Here is a 17,456-nt window from a genome sequence, read left to right as displayed (position 1 = left end):
CTTTCGCCTATTAAAAGAAGATGAGTATACAACCCGCTGCGTTTTGGTCCTTTCCAGACGACAACTGTGACAGGAATGTAATGTATTTACGTGTAAATGTCTTTGTCCGTCATCTCTTTGAAACCAATCGATTCTTCTACGGGAATGGCTCGTTGGGTGTAAGGCTCTGGTTGTCTACCAGAGGTCACAATATCCTTCTTACAGTGGCTTGTGAAAGTATTTACCCCCTTGGCATTTTTCCTATTTTGTTGCCTTACAAACTGGAATTACATTTTTGGGGGGGATTGTATCATTTGATTTACACAACATGCTTACCACTTTGATGATGCAAAATATTTTTATTGTGAAACAAACAAGAAATTAAAAAAAACTGAACTTGAGGGTGCATAACTATCCCCCCCCCCCCCACCCCCCCAAAGTCGATACTTTGTAGAGCCACCTTTTGCAGCAATTACAGCTGCAAGTCTCTTGGGGTATGTCTCTATAAGCTTGGCACATCTAACCACTAGGATTTTTGCCCATTCATCAAGGCAAAACTGCTCCAGCTTCTTCAAGTTGGATGGGTTCCACTGGTGTACAGCAATCTTTAAGTCATACCACAGATTCTCAATTGGATTGAGGTCTGGGCGTTGACTAGGCCATTCCAAGACATGTAAATGTTTCCCCTTAAACCAGTTGAGTGTTGCTTTAGCAGTATGCTTAGGGTCATTGTCCTGCTGGAAGGTGAACCTCTGTCCTAGTCTCAAATCTCTAGAAGACAAACAGGTTTCACTCAAGAATTTCCCTGTATTTAGTGTCATTCCTTCAATTCTGACAAGTTTCCCAGTCCCTGCCGATGAAAAACATCCCCACAGCATGATACTGCCACCACCGGAGATTCCCCTCCGGCCTTTGAATTTAAGACAGAGTGTTAAGGTGTCAAAACCGCCCCCCCCCCCTTCCCATCTTCTGTGGGTAAGAGGGTCTGATTGTTGTCAGCTATTTACCAAGCTGATCTGAGGCCTTGGATCCTCAACCAGGAGCGTCATGACATTGTAGTGGACAGAACACACGTTGGGTTATTTTTAACCCAATCATTTAGGTCACTTAGTTGGGTAGTTGAGCTATGATCCACCGGGTCAGATCAGAGACTGGAGGCATGGCTTAGTAGGGCTGGGGATTTCAGATGGTTATTTTTGGTCACCCGTGATAGAAAATGTCATTCCGGTTGATTGGTTCAGTTGTATTGTATTGTTAAGGTTTCCCACTGACAATTCTGTAGCACCTGTTGAGAACTTCTAGTGCCTATGTGTCTACAACAGACTGTGTCAAATGAGGTGCTCTACTCGCATTGGCATAGCCATCAAACACATAAACTGATACAATTTCACTGAAGGTTGGCATAAAATACACATATATTTGACTGTGCCCCCAAATATGCTAATGAGCCTCATCAGTACATTGTCCCACCTATCAAAGCTCAGTGACGATCGTACCTTATATTTGAAATGTTGTGTAGAAAAATGTTCCATTACACCCACAAGGCAAACTGTACCATGTGAGTTCATATGCATTTCGCTACACCCACATTAACATCTGCTAAACACGCGTATGTGACCAATAAAAATGTATTCGATTTGATGTGTACCTTTTTTACACCAGGTAAAAACACTGTTCCTAAACCATTTTATAAAATATATTATGTATAAGTATGGACCTGGTTTCACTGCAGAAGCATCTATGTTTAAACACAATTAATGTAAATTATGCCTTTCAATGTAAAACATTCCAAATAACATTTGACACCTGAGTTTTCACATGCACTCAAATGTTGTCACGTGTAGTGTCATGGTACCACATGTTGAAATTGTTCCTCCCCAGGTTGTCACATTTATATCATGAGATTGTGTTTTCACATGTGCTCACATGTTGTCATGTGTAGTTTTATGTTATCACATTTTGCTTCACATGTTGCTTCAAAGATAGCCACCCCACCTCCTCTCTCCCACCAGAGAGGAAGGGGGGAAGTTGTGGCGGTTTTACTACTTAACGACCGGTTGTAAACTTTCTCTCTCGTGCCTTTGCAGTATTGAGAATGGAATGTCTGAGTGTTACAACAGAGAGAGACTTGCCAAAACTTTAACATCTAAAGATTGAACATTGAAACAATATTTCTAACATAAAGAATGTGGGAAAAGGTTGGTGGAGATTGAAACAATAATCATGTCATATCATTTAGCATTTTGTGATGTCATTATGGATGGTATAACAAGATAACTGTAACTCTGAAAGTAGAGACTTCCGAGTTACCCGATTTACATCTAAATGTTGTAAAACATGAAACCATTTGTGAAAAGATAGCAATGTGATTTTAGCCTTCTAAATTAGAATTGTTTTTCATATAGGGTACCACATGAGGGAGGAGGATGTCTTCCCTGTAACGCACAGCTTTGGTATTGCCTGCAATGACAACAATCTCAGTCCGATGATGCTGTGACACACCGCCCCAGACCATGAGGGAGCCTCCAACTCCAATTCGAGCCCGCTCCAGCATACAGGCCTCGGTGTAACGCTCATTCCTTTGACGATAAACGCAAATCCGACCATCACTCCTGGAGAAACAAAACCGCGACTCGTCAGTGAAGAGCACGTTTTGCCAGTCCTGTCTGGTCCAGCGACAGTGGGTTTGTGCCCATTGGCGACGTTGTTGCCGGTGATGTCTGGTGAGGACCTGCCTTACAACAAGCCTACAAGCCCTCAGTCCAGCCTCTCTCAGCCTATTGCGGACAGTGTGAGTACTGACGGAGAGATTGTGCGTTCTCGGTGTAACTCGGGCAGTTGTTGTTGCCATCCTGTTCCTGTCCTGCAGGTGTGATGTTCGGATGTACCGATCCTGTGCAGGTGTTGTTACACTTGGTCTGCCACTGAGGACGATCAGCTGTCTGTCCTGTCTCCCTGTAGCCATGTCTTAGGCGTCTCACAGTACGGACATTGCAATTTATTGCCCTGGCCATATCTGCAGTCCTCATGCCTCCGTGCAGCATGCCTAAGGCACGTTCACGCAGATGAGCAGGAACCCAGGGCATCTTTCTTTTGGTGTTTTTCAGAGTCAGTAGAAAGGCCTCTTTAGTGTCCTAAGTTTTCATAACTGTGACCTTAATTGCCTACCGTCTGTAAGCTGTTAGTGTCTTAACGACCATTCATTAATTGATCATGGTTCATTGAACAAGCATGGGAAACTGTGTTTAAACCCTTTACAGTGAAGATCTGTGAAGTTATTTGGATTTATACGAATGAACTTTGAAAAACAGGGTCCTGTTTTTTTCTTTTTTTGCTGAGTTTAGTTCCGACAGTGCAGCAATATCTAACATGTAATCTACCAATTCCACAACTACCTAATACACACAAATTTGGAGTAAAGGGTTGGAATAAGAATATATACATGTAAATATATGGATGAGTGATGACAGAGCAGCATAGGCAAGATGCAATAGATGGTATGAAATACAATATATTCATATGAGATGAGTAATGCAAGATATGTAGACATTATTAGAGCGCCATTATTAAAGTGACTAGTGATCCATTTATACTTCACATGTTACTGAAAAAAACACCTCATTAGAATAAACATGAACATTTCTAATAAACATCAAAAACACTCCCAAAACGGGAGAAACCAAATAACGAGAGGTGCATAACCTGTGCCTAAAATCTTGAACTGAAAGGCGAGTGCAGAGTTTACAGCGGTGGAGAGTAGAATAAGAAACTTACATTTCTACATAAATCATAATGATAAACACTCTGGCATTTGTCCTTTTACATGTTATAATGTTATAAAATGCAATATTTGATGGGACTAACGATAGCATGGGGGGGACAGAAAGTTTGCTGCTGAAATGCATTTGTATTTACATACTGTAGTGTACATAGTAATTCCTGCATCCCTTCACACTGTAGTATACTAACTCCTGTATCTCCACAGGCAAGGCCTTTGAGATCACCTACGTGCGGCTCAAGTTCTACACCAGCCGACCAGAGAGCTTTGCCATCTACAAGCGGACAAATCAGGATGGACCGTGGATGCCCTACCAGTACTACAGTGCCTCCTGTAGCAAGACCTACGGGAAGAAAGCCAAGGGATATATCCGCCCGGGGGATGACGAGAGGATGGCATTGTGCACCGACGAGTTCAGTGACATCTCCCCTTTGACTGGGGGCAACGTGGCCTTCTCCACTTTGGAGGGACGACCCAGCGCATATAACTTTGACCAGAGCGCCGTGTTGCAGGTGAGGATGCGTGTGCGTACGTGTGTGTGTGAGTCAGAGAGAATGAAAGAGAAACTGAGAGAAACAGGGTAGTGGCAGGAGGTTGGTCTCGGTGGAACTGTGGGAAAATTACATGTTTAGAGTGACTGATGTAGAGGCGTTTGAATGGGCTGTTGGTATTATGGTAGCAGACAAGTCACAGAGGTATTATGAAGTCAAGGAGAGGTTAGGCGACATGTACAGTACTTGATTAGCATATGAAGGACTTGTTTTCAACGTGCCTTCACGAACCATAGCATTTTAACATAATACATTTTGTGTGTATTTTTTACATATACAGTGCCTTCGTAAAGTATTCAGACCAAATTACTTTTTCCATATTTTGTTATGTTTCAGCCTGATTCTAAAATTGATTTTTTTTTAAATCCTCAGCAATCTACACACAATAGCCCATAATGACAAAGTGGAAACAGTTTATTTTGTGCTAATTTATACAAAAATGTACACCGAAATACCTTATTTACATAAGTATTCAGACCCTTTGCTATGACACTCGGAATTGAGCTCAGGTGCATCCTGTTGAAATTGATCATCCTTGAAAGGTCCACCTGCGGTAAATTCAATTGATTGGACATGATTTGGAAAGGCACACACATGTCTATATAAGGTCCCGCAGCTGACAGTGCATGTCAGAGCAAAAACAAAGCCATGCAGTCGAAGGGAGAAATCGGGGGAGAAGCGCCTTGATTAGGGAGGTGACCAAGAACCTGAGTTCCTTTGTGGAGATGGGAGAACCTTCCAGAAGGAGAACCATCTCTGCAGCACTCCACCAATCAGGTATTTATGGTAGAGTGGCCAGACGGAAGCCACTCCTCAGTAAAAGGTACCTAAAGACTCAAAGACCATGAAGAATAAGATTCTCTGATCTGATGAAACCAGGTTTGAACTCTTTGGCCTGAATGTTAGCGTCACGTCTGGAGGAATCCTGGCACCATCTCTACGGTGAAGCATGGTGGTGGCAGAATCATGCTTTGGGGATGTTTTTCAGCGGCAAGGAATGGGAGACTAGTCAGGATCGAGGCAAAGATTAAGGAAGCAAAGTATAGAGAGATCATTGATGAAGACCTGCTTCAGAGCTCTCAGGACCTCAAACTGGGCCAAAGGTTCACCTTCCAACAGGACAACAACCCTAAGCACACAGCCAAGACAACGCAGGAGTGGCTTCGGGACAAGTCTCTGAAGGTCCTTGAGTGGCCCAGCCAGAACACGGACTTAAACCTTTTTTTATTTTATTTAAATTTTTTTATTAACAGTAACATGCAAAACATAAACATCACAGCCATAGGGATTCCACAAAGAAATAAATAAATAAAATAAAAAAAATCTACATTATATCAAATCAAATACAGACATATAACGAAGACATTTTGTTTTGTATACGTTTTAAAGACTCTAAATAGTTTTCCAAATCAGATAAAAAAATTACAAAAAGGGGCTTTTTCCTCATAAATTTTGATTTGTGTATTGAAAATGTTCCTAATAAAATAAAGACATTTATGACATACTCACGTTCAATTGGGAAATCAGTGTAGTAAAATAATATGTCTAACTTAGAAAATTCAATGGTTGTATGCAATTTGAGGCCAAGATATAGTTTTACATCAGTCCAGAACACTTCACTATATAAACAATGACAGAATAAGTGTTCAATAGATTGTTTCTAGTTCACAAAAACTGCATTCACTGGTAACATCAAGTATATACACTGCTCAAAAAAATAAAGGGAACACTAAAATAACACATCCTAGATCTGAATGAATGAAATAATCTTATTAAATACTTTTTTCTTTACATAGTTGAATGTGATGACAACAAAATCACACAAAAATAATCAATGGAAATCCAATTTATCAACCCATGGAGGTCTGGATTTGGAGTCACACTCAAAATTAAAGTGGAAAACCACACTACAGGCTGATCCAACATTGATGTAATGTCCTTAAAACAAGTCAAAATGAGGCTCAGTAGTATGTGTGGCCTCCACGTGCCTGTATGACCTCCCTACAACGCCTGGGCATGCTCCCGATGAGGTAGCGGATGGTCTCCTGAGGGATCTCCTCCCAGACCTGGACTAAAGCATCCGCCAACTCCTGGACAGTCTGTGGTGCAACGTGGCGTTGGTGGATGGAGCGAGACATGATGTCCCAGATGTGCTCAATTGGATTCAGGTCTGGGGAACGGGCGGGCCAGTCCATAGCATCAATGCCTTCCTCTTGCAGGAACCGCTGACACACTCCAGCCACATGAGATCTAGCATTGTCTTGCATTAGGAGGAACCCAGGGCCAACCGCACCAGCATATGGTCTCACAAGGGGTCTGAGGATCTCATCTCGGTACCTAATTGCAGTCAGGCTACCTCTGGCGAGCACATGGAGGGCTGTGTGGCCCCCAAAAGAAATGCCACCCCACACCATGACTGACCCACCGCCAAACCGGTCATGCTGGAGGATGTTGCAGGCAGCAGAACGTTCTCCAAGGCGTCTCCAGACTCTGTCACATCTGTCACATGTGCTCAGTGTGAACCTGCTTTCATCTGTGAAGAGCACAGGGCGCCAGTGGCGAATTTGCCAATCTTGGTGTTCTCTGGCAAATGCCAAACGTCCTGCACGGTGTTGGGCTGTAAGCACAACCCACACCTGTGGACGTCGGGCCCTCATACCACCCTCATGGAGTCTGTTTCTGACCGTTTGAGCAGACACATGCACATTTGTGGCCTGCTGGAGGTCATTTTGCAGGGCTCTGGCAGTGCTCCTCCTGCTCCTCCTTGCACACAGACGGAGGTAGCGGTCCTGCTGCTGGGTTGTTGCCCTCCTACGGCCTCCTCCACGTCTCCTGATGTACTGGCCTGTCTCCTGGTAGCGCCTCCATGCTCTGGACACTACGCTGAAAGACACAGCAAACCTTCTTACCACAGCTCGCATTGATGTGCCATCCTGGATGAGCTGCACTACCTGAGCCACTTGTGTGGGTTGTAGACTCCGTCTCATGCTACCACTAGAGTGAAAGCACCGCCAGCATTCAAAAGTGACCAAAACATCAGCCAGGAAGCATAGGAACTGAGAAGTGGTCTGTGGTCACCACCTGCAGAACCACTCCTTTATTGGGGGTGTCTTGCTAATTGCCTATAATTTCCACATGTTGTCTATTCCATTTGCACAACAGCATGTGACATTTATTGTCAATCAGTGTTGCTTCCTAAGTGGACAGTTTGACTTCACAGAAGTGTGATTGACTTGGAGTTACATTGTGTTGTTTAAGTGTTCCCTTTATTTTTTTGAGCAGTGTATTTAGAAATCAAGCTATTACACAGATAGAATCTATGGATAATCTTAAAGGAGATCTCCTTTACTTTATTGGTCACCATACATTTGTGTGGAGTGAGCCAAGCATTGCGCCAGTTTACATCAAACGATGAAGCCCCAAAAAATATCGCAGAGGGAATAGACTTCCTGTAGGAAATATCCCATAATAAACGATTGTTGAATTTCGTATGTAGTAGACCAATGCCATTCATCTGGATATCGCTTACAATCGGAGATATTCCAAAATATGCATTATTCTGAAGTAGTTTTTATCCCACTAGGTATTGCTTTAATAGCAGTGTCATATTCCTTGCGTGAAACCTCAAAGTTGTATCTTTCCATAAATTCTCTCCGTGTAAATAGATTTCCACTAACATTAACTAATTGGCTGACAAGGACCATGTTTTTCGAGAATAATTTATGGTTAAATAACATCTTGTTTCTACCATCGACCCATTGTTCCATATAAAACATTTATCAGGTGAAAGGTTTATACAACAAAGCCCAGCACATTAAAGCCTGCTTGTGAAAAGCCAGTTTCACAGGAAGTTTACCCACAATATATGGACATTGTAGTAAAAAATTAAGCCCTCCGAACTTCTGAAAAATAAAATGAGATATAATAGTCAAGAAACTATGAGGATTTTTTATGTACCTTTTAATCCAGTTGACATTTGATATCTGATTGAAGAGAGTGAAGTCTAAGACATTTAGACCACCATCACAAACCCTGTTGGTGGTAACATCTCTTTTTATCTTATGAGGCTTGTTTCTCCATATGAAGTTGTACAAACGCCTATCTAAGGTACAGCAAGTGGATTTGGGAATGTCAATAGATGATAAAAGATAGGATGCACGAGATAGCCCCTCAGCTTTAGAGAAAAGCACCCTTCCTTGAAGACTTAAATCCCTCCCTAACCATGAGGATTCATTTTTTTGGACAGATTCCGTTACAGGGTTCAAATTAAGATCATTCACAGCCTTAAGATTTTTGGTGATCTTTACACCGAGGTAAATTACAGTATCTTTTTCAGAGATGTTACAATCTGCTGGATTTGGAAAGCTCCTTTTGGAAAGATTTAATGCCAAACCTGAGATTTTGGAGAACTGCTTCACGATATCCAATGCTAATCTAGCTTGTGACACAGTTTTCAAAAAAAAGTGAGGTGTTCTTGATCTCTCTGGCCTGGAATGTAATGCCTTCAAATTGACTTTTATGAACTAATGAGCATAACATTTGAGATACTAACAAAAAAATTTAAAAAGGTGAAATTGGACAACCTTGTTGTATTCCTTTGTAAATGTTAAGCCTTGAGGTTGTTCCATGACAGAGTTTGATACAGCTTCATTTTCAAGCCATTGTTTTCTGGATCTTATGAAAGCTCCTCTTGCCTTTTTCGCATACAATGTATCTAGTTGATTCTGTAAATCATTCAATTTAGCTTTCTCATTAAGATCAAGATGCTCAATCCCTGTGATATCTGCAATTGTCTTAGAGAGTTCAGCTACCTCGCATCTCCTTCTTAAAGCAAGCCATTTTCCATAAGTAATACAGGCTGAGCAGATTTTAAATTTCAGCAGTTCCCAATATTTCCCATATTCTGCATTAGATGTAGCTAAACTCCAGTAAACAGAAATTAGATTCTTACTCACATTTTTTAAATCATCATGCAATAACAATTAGTTTTTTAATTTCCAATAACCAACAGAGTATTTCTTATCATCATTTCTGCACATTCTTACAGTCAACCATATGACTTTATGATCCGTCAGGACTGCAGGCAGTATTTTTACCTCTACAGTGTTGGGCTCAAGACTAGAGGTTATCACCCACAAATCAATACTTGATTTAAAAGAATGATCTCTATTAGAGGTCGACCGATTCTGATTTTTCAACGCCGATACCGATGTCGATTATTGGAGGGCCAAAAAGAACGATACCGATTAATTAGCCGATTTTTTTAAATAAAAATAAACAAATTCTTTGTAATATTGACAATTACATCAATACTGAATGAACACTTATTTTAACTTAATATAATACATCAATAAAATAAATGTAGCCTCAAATAAATAATGAAACATGTTCAATTTGGTTTAAATAATGCAAAACAAAGTGTTGGAGTAGAAAGTAGAAAGCTAAAGTTGAAGTTCCTTGCTCAGAACATGAGAACATATGAAAGCTGGTGGTTCCTTTTAACATGAGTCTTCAATATTCCCAGGTAAGAAGTTTTAGGTTGTAGTTATTATAGGAATTATAGGACTATTTCTCTCTATATACGATTTGTATTTCATATACCTTTGACTATTGGATGTTCTTATAGGCACTTTAGTATTGCCAGTGTAACAGTATAGCTTCCGTCCCTCTCCTCGCTCCTTCCTGGGCTCAAACCAGGAACACCGACAACAGCCACCCTTGAAGCAGCGTTACCCATGCAGAGCAAGTGGAACAACTGCTCCAAGTCTCAGAGCGAGTGACGTTTGAAACGCTATTAGCGCGCACCCCGCTAACTAGCTAGCCATTTCACATCGGTTACACCAGCCTAATCTTGGGAGTTGATAGGCTTGAAGGGGTGGGTATAATTTGTGGAACGTTCCAACAGGAATCTGTTCCAAAAAACCTAAAGTAAAAGGTTGCCAACCAACAACGCAAACAAAGTAGCAACGCATACAAACCTAGCTAACTAGCTGCCGAATAGGCATCAACTCACCATGTAGCTTATTCTTAATGTTTGTCCATAGGCAACCAGAGTGAGGACAGACATTTTTCGGAATAAACGTGACGAGTGAAAAACGCAATGAAATAGACCACTCCCTACCCGGTATCTTATTCTGCCGCTATACAACTTTGTATGGGTTGTATTTTGGCAACCTTGATATTTACGAAGTTTTTGGAATAGATTCCTGTTGGAACGTTCCACAAATTATACCCACCCGGCTTGAAGTCATTAACAGCGCAATGCTTGAAACACAGCGAAGAGCTGCTGGCAAAACGCACGAAAGTGCTGTTTGAATGAATGCTTACGAGCCTGCTGCTGCCTACCACCGCTCAGTCAGACTGGTCTGTCAAATTTCAAATCATAGACTTAATTATAATATAATAAACACATCGAAATACGAGCCTTATGGCATTAATATGGCCGAATCCGGAAACTATCATCTCAAAAACAAAAGTTTTTTCTTTCAGTGAAATACGGAACCGTTCCATATTTTATCTAACGGGTGGCATCCCTAAGTCTAAATATTCGTGTTACATTGCACAACCTTCAATGTTATGTCATAATTACGTAAAATTCTGGCAAATTAGTTCGCAACGAGCCAGGCGGCCCAACCTCTTGCATATACCCTGACTCTGTGTGCAATGAACACTAGAGATGTGACACAATTTCATGTTAGCAGGCAATATTAACTAAATATGCAGGTTTAAAAATATATACTTGTGTATTGATTTTACAGAAAGGCACTGATGTTTATGGTTAGGTACATTGGTGCAACTACAGTGCTTTTTTCACAAATGCGCTTGTTAAATCAACACCCGTTTGTCGAAGTAGGCTGTGATTCAGTGAGAAATTAACAGGCACCGCATCGATTATATGCAACGCAGGACACGTTAGATAAACTAGTAATATCATCAACCATGTGTAGTTAGCTAGTGATTATGTTAAGATTGATTATTTTTTTAAGATAAGTTTAATGCTAGCTAGCAACTTACCTTTGCTTCTTGCTGCCCTCGCGTAACAGGTAGTCAGCCTGCCATGCAGGCTCCTCGTGGAGTGCAATGTAAGGCAGGTGGTTAGAGCGTTGAACTAGTAACCAAAGGTTGCATAAACAAATCCCCCCTGAACAAGGCAGTTAACCCCGTTCCTAGGCCGTCATTGAAAATATGAATGTGTTCTTAATCTGACTTGCCTAGTTAAATAAAGGTGTAAAAAAATAATAATAATAATTTTTTTTAAAAGCAAATTGGCAAATCGGTGGCCAAAAATACCGATTGTTATGAAAACTTGAAATCGGCCATAATTAATCGGCCATTTGGATTAATCGGTCGACTTCTAATCTCTATTACTCCATGTGTATTGTTTCTCTCCAGGGTTTTTAACTCTCCATATGTCAATTAAGTCCAGGCTTTGGCAGAAATTCACCAACTTGTTCACACCAATGTTAGGCCTATGGGGCAATCTATCAGTCTCATTAGAATAAACCATATTAAAATCTCCACCAACTATAATCTGACTGGATGGATATTTTCTCAGAAGACTTTTAAGAATTTCTTCAATTTCCTCTAGAAGTAAGTTATTTGGAGGACTAGAACAGTATCTATATACATTACACAACACAAATAATCTGTCTATGTGGTTGATGACCGCTACTAGCCAATGTCCATTGGAGTCCATTTGAGTAAACAAAAATTTCCCTTTGAAATTATGTGCTAAAATTGCAACCCCAGCTGAATGATGAGTCCCGTGGGCCAAAAAAATGACATTGCCCCACTGATTTTTCCTATAATTATAGTCTTCTTTGAATGAAAGTGTTTCTTGAACGAATACAAGATCTGCGTCGCAGTCCTTACAAAACAAAAAAAAGCTTTTCTCTTCAACAGGATTCGTATCCCCCTGGCATTGATTGACATAAACTTCAAGTCCATATCTATAGAATAGAAAGAAAAATCCTATGCAATCTCAACTCTACCCTCTCTATAAAAGTTGCTTCATATATGTATTAACAGAAGTCTTAACTTGTAAACAGTAACACCATAATTCAAAACTAGAATGCTCATTTTGCAGTGGGGAAGGAGCTACCTTGTAAACCTACCGACAGAACAAATCACCCGGTCATATTTCTTTTCCGTCTGGGGAAAAAGGCTCTGATTCCCCTGTAGTATCCACCCTTTCCTTGATTTCGGGCCTGTTGTACAAGAGGCCACAATTTTGAGTGGGACAAAATCCCTCCTGAGATGTGTGCAAACCTGGTGGCCAACTACAAGAAACGTCTGACCTCTGATTGCCAACAAGGGTTTTGCCACCAAGTACTAAGTCATGTTTTGCAGAGGGGTCAAATACTTATTTCCCTCATTAAAACGCAAATAATTTTATAACATTTTTGACATGCGTTTTTCTGGATTTTTTTGTTGTTATTCTGTCTCTCACGTACAAAATCAGCAAGGGATCAAATACTTTTTTCCCTCACTGTATGTGAGTGTGTCCAGCAGACCTGGGATAACTATAGTTTTGTGGAAAGTCACTTTTTTTGTTGCGGGGCAAATAGTTACATTGGAGGTGACTATAACTATTAGAATTTTTTACTATCTGATTACCTTGTACCTGTTTCCTCCAGCATCTTCACAAGGTCCTTTACTGTTGTTCTGGGATTGATTTGCACTTTTCGCACCAAAGTACGTTCATCTCTAAGTTTTGTTTTGATTTTCCCATGATGTCAAGCAAAGAGGCACTGAGTTTGAAGGTAGGCCTTGAAATACATCCACAGGTACACCTCAAATGGACTCAAATGATGTCAATTAGCCTATCAGAAGCTTCTAAAGCCATGACATCATTTTCTGGAATTTTGCAAGCTTTTTAAAGGCACAGTCACCTCAGTGTATGTAAACTTCTGACCCACTGGAATTGTGATACATTGAATTATATGTGAAATAATCTGTCTGTAAACAATTGTTGGAAAAATGACTTGTGTCATGCACAAAGTAGGTGTCCTAACCGAATTGCCAAAACTGTAGTTTGTTAACAAGAAATGTGTGGAGTGGTTGAAAAACGAGTTTTATGACTACAACATAAGTGTATGTAAACTTCTGACTTCAACTGTAGATAGGTGTGTGCCTTTCCAAATCATGTCTAATCAATTGAATTTACCACAGGTGGACTCCAATGAAGTTGTAGAAACATTTCAAGGATGATCAATGTAAACAGGATGCACCTGAAGTCACTATCAAGTCTCATAGTAAAGGGTCTGAATACTAATGTAAATAAGGTTTTTCTGTTTTACATTTTTAATACATTTGCAAACATTTTGAAAATCATGTTTTCATTTTGTCATTATGGGTTATTGTGTGTAGATTGATGGAGGGAAAAAACAATTTAATCAGTTTTAGAATAAGGCTGTAACGTAACAAAATGTGGGAAAAGTCAAGTGGTCTGAATAGTTTCTGAGTGCACTTTACATTTTTAAAACAATACAAGTACATTTGATTTAAAAAAGTCCAGCAGTGCAATTACATTGTACTGTGAATAGTGTAGCTTGTCGCTGAGCTGGCGGATGAATGGTTCTTGCCTCTCTGCTGGAGGTACCAACCTTAAAAGAAGCAACAAAGAAAGTTAGCAGGTCTGTTTGAAATGCCTTTGTCACACCATCTGGATAAGGGCATTTCTGTGCTGCGCCAGAAACTCTAAGTGGGGAAATGGGAAACTCCATTTGTTATGTATTATTATATTCATCTTTAATTTACAAATCTCATGACGTCACTATGAGATGTGGATGTATCTAAGGGGATTTGTGTTTAGCTGAGTCAGGTAGCGAGCAACATTTCGGCAAGCTAGCAATTGATGTGAAGCCACCGAAATGTTTTGAAATATTGACTGAGGTAGTTACAGTATATAATTTAACTCAACACTTAATTTGTGAGGGTCTAAGTCGTTTAGGTGTGTGTGGGGGGGGGGTCACGTTATGTTTTCTCACATTGTTTTTGGCACATTTTACCCCCTATGTACTTTTTTCCATTTTTATAGCCTGGTTCTGGGTTACCTTCAGACAATTCCCCTGAACCTTTGTGTTCCTGAGAGTCTCCCCTTTTGATATTAGTGACATATTAGTTTATCGCTCCAACGGTTCGGTCTGGACAGGCAGTTTTGTGAGAAGACTTCTTCGAGATGAGGACATCTGGGACAGAGAGTTCAGATGACTGCCATAAAGCTTGTGGATGTCATAGAGTTTAACAATTTATTTCAATATTGGTGATACACTAGTTTGTAGCTCACATGGTACGGGTTTTTGAAATTATTTTGTGAAGATTTTCCTTTCCGGATCCTCTCAATCCTCTTTTCATTCCTTAAAGTAATCATCTCATCTCTTCTCAGGCAGTAGCAGCCAGATAGTGTTAGATGGTTGTCTGGCTATCTCTGTGCTCCTCATCCTATACTATCTTTGAGTCATCCTATTTAGCTAGGCTAGCTGGCTTGCTAGTAGTTGCCTAAGTATGCTGCAGAGCTGTCTGACTAAATAATTTTACTCGTTCTTATAAGTAGGTAAGGCATACTTTCAAGACAGCTTATTTACAACTACTACAACTATCATTCAGGTAGAGCTACCTCACAACCTGTCTCTAACCATTTTGTCATTGTGTTATGTACATTCCTCTCTCATCTGGTCTGTGCATACGGCAGGTAGCCTAGTGCTTGGAGTGTTGGGCCTGTAACCGAAAGGTTGCTAGATCGAATCCCCAAGCTGACATGGTAAACATCTGTCGTTCTGCCCCTGAACAAGGCAGTTAACCTGCTGTTCCTAGGGTGTCATTGTAAAGAAGAATTTGTTCTTAACTGACTTGCCTAGTTACATTTTTTTTAAAGAATGGTTCTAAATAGTACCAGATAGGAGTTCTTTGGCTTGTAAACTAGGGATGTCACAAATGGAGAATTTTTTTTTTAAAAGGTCCTGAACAGTTATTCTGAATATTCATTTTTCTCTCATGGCTAACTACAAAGAAGTTTGAAAAGACAGGCTGAATGGGCTTGGAGCATATGTCAATCAAATGTATTTATAAAGCCCTTCTTACACCAGCTGATATCTCAAAGTGCTGTACAGAAACCCAGCCTAAAACCCCAAACAGCAAGCAATGCAGGTGTAGAAGCATGGTGGCTACGAAAAACTCCCTAGAAAGGCCAGAACCTAGGAAGAAACCTATAGAGGAACCAGGCTATGATGGGTGGCCAGTCCGCATCTGGCTGTGCCAGGTGGAGATTATAACAGAACATGGCCAAGATGTTCAAATGTTCATAGATGACCAGCAGGGTCAAATAAAAATAATCACAGTGGTTGTCGAGGGTGCAGCAGGTCAGCGTCTCAGGGGTAAATGTCAGTTGGCTTTTCATAGCTGACCATTTAGAGTATCTCTACTGCTCCTGCTGTCTCTAGAGAGTTGAAAACAGCAGGTCTGGGACAGGTAGCATGTCCGGTGAACAGGTCAGGGTTCCATAGCCGCAGGCAGAACAGTTGAAACTGGAGCAGCAGCACGGTCAGCTGGACTGGGGACAGCAAGGAGTCATTAGGCCAGGTAGTCCTGAGGCATGGTACTATGGCTCAGGTCCTCTGAAAGAAATAAAGAAAGAAATAACGAAAGAAAGAGAGAGAGAGAGAATTAGAGAGAGCATACTTACATTCACACAGGACACCGGATAAGACAGGCGAAATACTCCATATATAACAGACTGTCCCTAGCCCCCCGACACATAAACTACTGCAGCATAAATACTGGAGGCTGAGACAGGAGGGGTCGGGAGACACTGTGGCCCCATCCGACGATACCCCCAGACAGGGCCAAACAGGCAGGATATAACCCCACCGACTTTGCCAAAGCACAGCCCCCAAACCACTAGAGGGATATCTTCAACTACCAACTTACCAACCTGAGACAAGGTCGAGTATAGCCCACAAAGATCTCCGCCACGGCACAACCCAAGGGGGGGCGCCAACCCGGACAGGAAGATCACGTCAGTGACTCAACCCACTCGAGTGACGCACCCCTCCTAGGGGCGGCATGGAAGAGCACCAGTAAGCCAGTGACTCAGCCCCTGTATTAGGGTTAGAGGCAGAGAATCTCAGTGGAGAGAGGGGAACCGACCAGGTAAAGACAGCAAGGGCGGTTCGTTGTGCCAGTGACTTTCCGTTCACCTTCACACTCCTGGGCCAGACTACACTCAATCATAGGACCTACTGAAGAGATGAGTCTTTAATAATGACTTAAAGGTTGAGACCGAGTCTGCGTCTCTCACATGGGTAGGTAGACCATTCCATAAAAATTGAGCTCTATAGGAGAAAGCCCTGCCTCCAGCTGTTTGCTTAGATATTCTAGGGACAGTAAGGAGGCCTGCATCTTGTGACCATAGCGTACGTGTAGGTATGTACAGCAGGATCAAATCAGAAAGATAGGTAGGAGCAAGGCCATGTAATGCTTTGTAGGTTAGAAGTAAAACCTTGAAATCAGCCCTTGCCTTAACAGGAAGCCAGTGTAGAGAGGCTAGCACTGGAGTAATATCATCACATTTTTGGGTTCTAGTCAAGATTCTAGCCACCGTGTTTATCACTAACTGAAGTTTATTTAGTGCTTTATCCGGGTAGCCGGAAAGTAGAGCGTTGCAGTAGTCTAACCTAGAAGTGACAAAAGCATGTGCAATGTTACATAGATGGAAAAAAGCTGTCCTTGAAACAGTCTTGATATGTTCGTCAAAAGAGAGATCAGGGTCCAGAGTAACGCCGAGGTCCTTCACAGTTTTATTTGATACGACCGTACAACCATCAAGCTTAATTGTCAGATTCAACACAAGATCTCTTTGTTTCTTGGGACCTAGAACAAGCATCTCTGTTTTTTCCGAGTTTAACAAACAGATCACCGACCATTTCGAATCCCACCGTACCTTCTCCGCTATGCAATCTGGTTTCCGAGCTGGTCATGCGTGCACCTCAGCCACACTCAAGTTCCTAAATGATATCATAACCGCCATCGATAAGAGACAATACTGTGCAGCTGTATTCATTGACCTGGCCAAGGCTTTCGACTCTGTCAATCACCACATTCTTATCGGCAGACTCAACAGCCTTGGTTTCTCAAACGACTGCCTCGCC

General features: G+C 41.3%; 1 protein-coding gene across 1 annotated transcript in view; it reads left to right on the top strand.

Moving 5' to 3' along the window:
- LOC115203859 (laminin subunit gamma-3) overlaps positions 1 to 17,456 on the top strand; it is a 229,827-nt gene that overhangs the window by 30,571 nt on the left and 181,800 nt on the right. The window contains exon 2 of the mRNA XM_029768908.1: positions 3,965 to 4,269. Coding sequence (XP_029624768.1) covers positions 3,965 to 4,269 — 305 coding nt within the window. The remainder of the gene's footprint in view (positions 1 to 3,964; positions 4,270 to 17,456) is intronic.

Source organism: Salmo trutta, chromosome 12, assembly GCF_901001165.1.
Source record: "Salmo trutta chromosome 12, fSalTru1.1, whole genome shotgun sequence".
Classification (NCBI taxonomy): domain Eukaryota; kingdom Metazoa; phylum Chordata; class Actinopteri; order Salmoniformes; family Salmonidae; genus Salmo; species Salmo trutta.
Note: the sequence above shows the minus strand (reverse complement) of the source record. Positions and strands in the feature narration are given on the sequence as shown.